Source organism: Primulina tabacum, unplaced genomic scaffold (assembly GCF_025594145.1).
Source record: "Primulina tabacum isolate GXHZ01 unplaced genomic scaffold, ASM2559414v2 Contig507, whole genome shotgun sequence".
NCBI lineage: Eukaryota > Viridiplantae > Streptophyta > Magnoliopsida > Lamiales > Gesneriaceae > Primulina > Primulina tabacum.
Genome location: NW_027459765.1, coordinates 76344 through 78342, shown reverse-complemented (window position 1 = coordinate 78342; position 1999 = coordinate 76344). Strand labels below are relative to the sequence as shown.

The 1999-nt window shown below is 45.5% G+C and overlaps 1 protein-coding gene across 1 annotated transcript; it reads right to left on the bottom strand.

The window, feature by feature from the left end:
• Positions 1–569: 569 nt before the first annotated feature.
• Positions 570–1165, bottom strand: LOC142534424 (mitochondrial import inner membrane translocase subunit Tim9). Its single transcript, XM_075641293.1, has one exon. It carries the CDS (start codon positions 1070–1072, stop codon positions 791–793), a length of 282 nt encoding a protein of 93 aa, XP_075497408.1. The 5' UTR covers positions 1073–1165; the 3' UTR covers positions 570–790.
• Between the last annotated feature and the right edge of the window lie 834 nt (positions 1166–1999).

Genomic DNA, 1999 nt, shown 5'->3' with positions numbered 1-1999 from the left:
TGGGTGAGGTACCAAAAGATGCACCTTGGAGAGAGGATCACAGATCGGGGAACTGATCGAATATACAAGGCCGGAAGGAGCCGGAATTTGAGCTGGAATGGACGAATTCGCGATGAACAGTGACGGCGCCACTTCGCCGGCCGATTTGGAGGAGCAAATGAACTCCGATTTGCATGAAATTTTTACAATAGAATCGTCTTGAGGAGACGCTTCCAACGAACCACAAATTAAAGGCAGACGATGATCGGAGACCGGTCCGATATCGATCGCCGGAATCTGCGCAAATTCCGGGCCTTTAGACGTCGATTTGGCCGAGCAAACGAGCTTCGATTGACCTGAAAATTTTACAGAAGACGCGTCTCGAGGAGGCGCACTTGGTCGTACAGTTGGCCGGCCGGAGACCGGCGCCGACATGGGGCGATTTTTGAGTGATTTTTTGGCGAATTTTGGTCTCTATTCACTTGAGAGAAAAAATTTTTTTTTTTGGGGGCGGTTGGTTTGGTTTAGGGTTTAAGGTTTAGGGTTTAGGGTTTAGGGTTAAGGGTTTTTTTTTTTTTTTTTGAGAGAGAAACTCAGAAAACGGAGTTCCATATTATTACTTGGATATTAAATCTAGTCGTAAATAACAATTCTTCAGCAAAAATACTGCTTTCTTGCACCACGAAAAGATAATCGGAAACCTTGAATTCAAAACAATCTTTGCTTACTAAATAAGTTGTATCCCGGGAGGTTTGAAGTAAACATAAAACCAATATTCTCGGAAAAAGACCACACACATGGAAAAGGCATCCTAATCTTGTGTAGCAGCACCCTGGTTTAGCTCTGCAAATCTCATGCCAACACGCATAGAGTGTTTCAAGAACTTCTCGGCACATCTGCGAACACAAGTTTCCTCTTGCTTGTCAAGAGTTTTGCGACGAAAAGTGTCAACACAGTCGGTGAAACATCTCTCCACCAATGCGTTATACATCCTTAAACTGTCGCGGATTTGGAGCTGGTCGATCATGGCCGTCATTCGGAGCTTATCTTCCTCCGGAAGAGCGTCCAAATCTCCAAGCATGCTCTTGTCCATTTCGGTGACTTCGGGAGAGTGCAAACTGCGATGCACGAAGTATAACTCTGTTGTGCAGGGATCGATGTTCTCTAAAACCCTAACTTGGGACTCGGGAGGGTTTAGGGTTTGGGTTTGGGTTTGGGTTTGGTTTAGGGTTTAGGGTTTAGTGTTTAGGGTTTTTTTTTTTTTTAAATCAAAGTTTATTTTTATACAACAAAGAGCAGTACAAATAAAACCTAATAGGAGGGAGACTGTGTCAAGACCTCCGCAAAAGGCTATACAATCACAACATCAAAACAAAAATAACGACATACTACAACAGGGCAACCCGAAATACAACAGAACAAAAAGCAAACAAACCAGAGGTTGCCCCAGAATACATCAATCAAAATAAAACAAAGGGTGGGCAAGGAGAACTCTGCAGTGAACGCCCACCTCAAAGCATATCAACCTGAATCAGGCGGTCGCCCATAAGGTAACCCCGCCTGACTCTTCTGAGTCCTGTAAAACCGGCGCTGCTGTGAGCGCGTGCGACCGGGTAGTGGCAAGGACTGACATGCAGTAGTAGGAGGAAGAGCCAAATCAGCCTCTCGAGAACCACTCCCAAGGTCAATCTGTAACGGAGTAATGGTACCAGAAGCTGTAGTAACAACCATCTGTGACGGAGCAGTGGAAACAATCATCGGGTCTATCACCACGGGAACAACATCAACCGGAGAAGAGCTCAACCCAGAACTAGACCCCTGAGCACCACCTGCAATAACGGAAGTAACAACCACTGAAATGTCCTGAGGAGTAGGCATGGTAGCCACCACAACCTGAGGCACCAATGGAATATCCTCAACAATAGCCTCTAAAGAATGAGAAGAGGACGATGGGCATGAAGATGAACCAACACCAGAATCAACACCTGGGAAGGAATCTCCTGTAATAGAGTGAAGAACC

Coding starts and splice junctions, on each gene's coding strand:
- LOC142534424 (XM_075641293.1), bottom strand. CDS start 1,072: ATGGACAAGAGCATGCTTGGAGATTTGGACGCTCTTCCGGAGGAAGAT.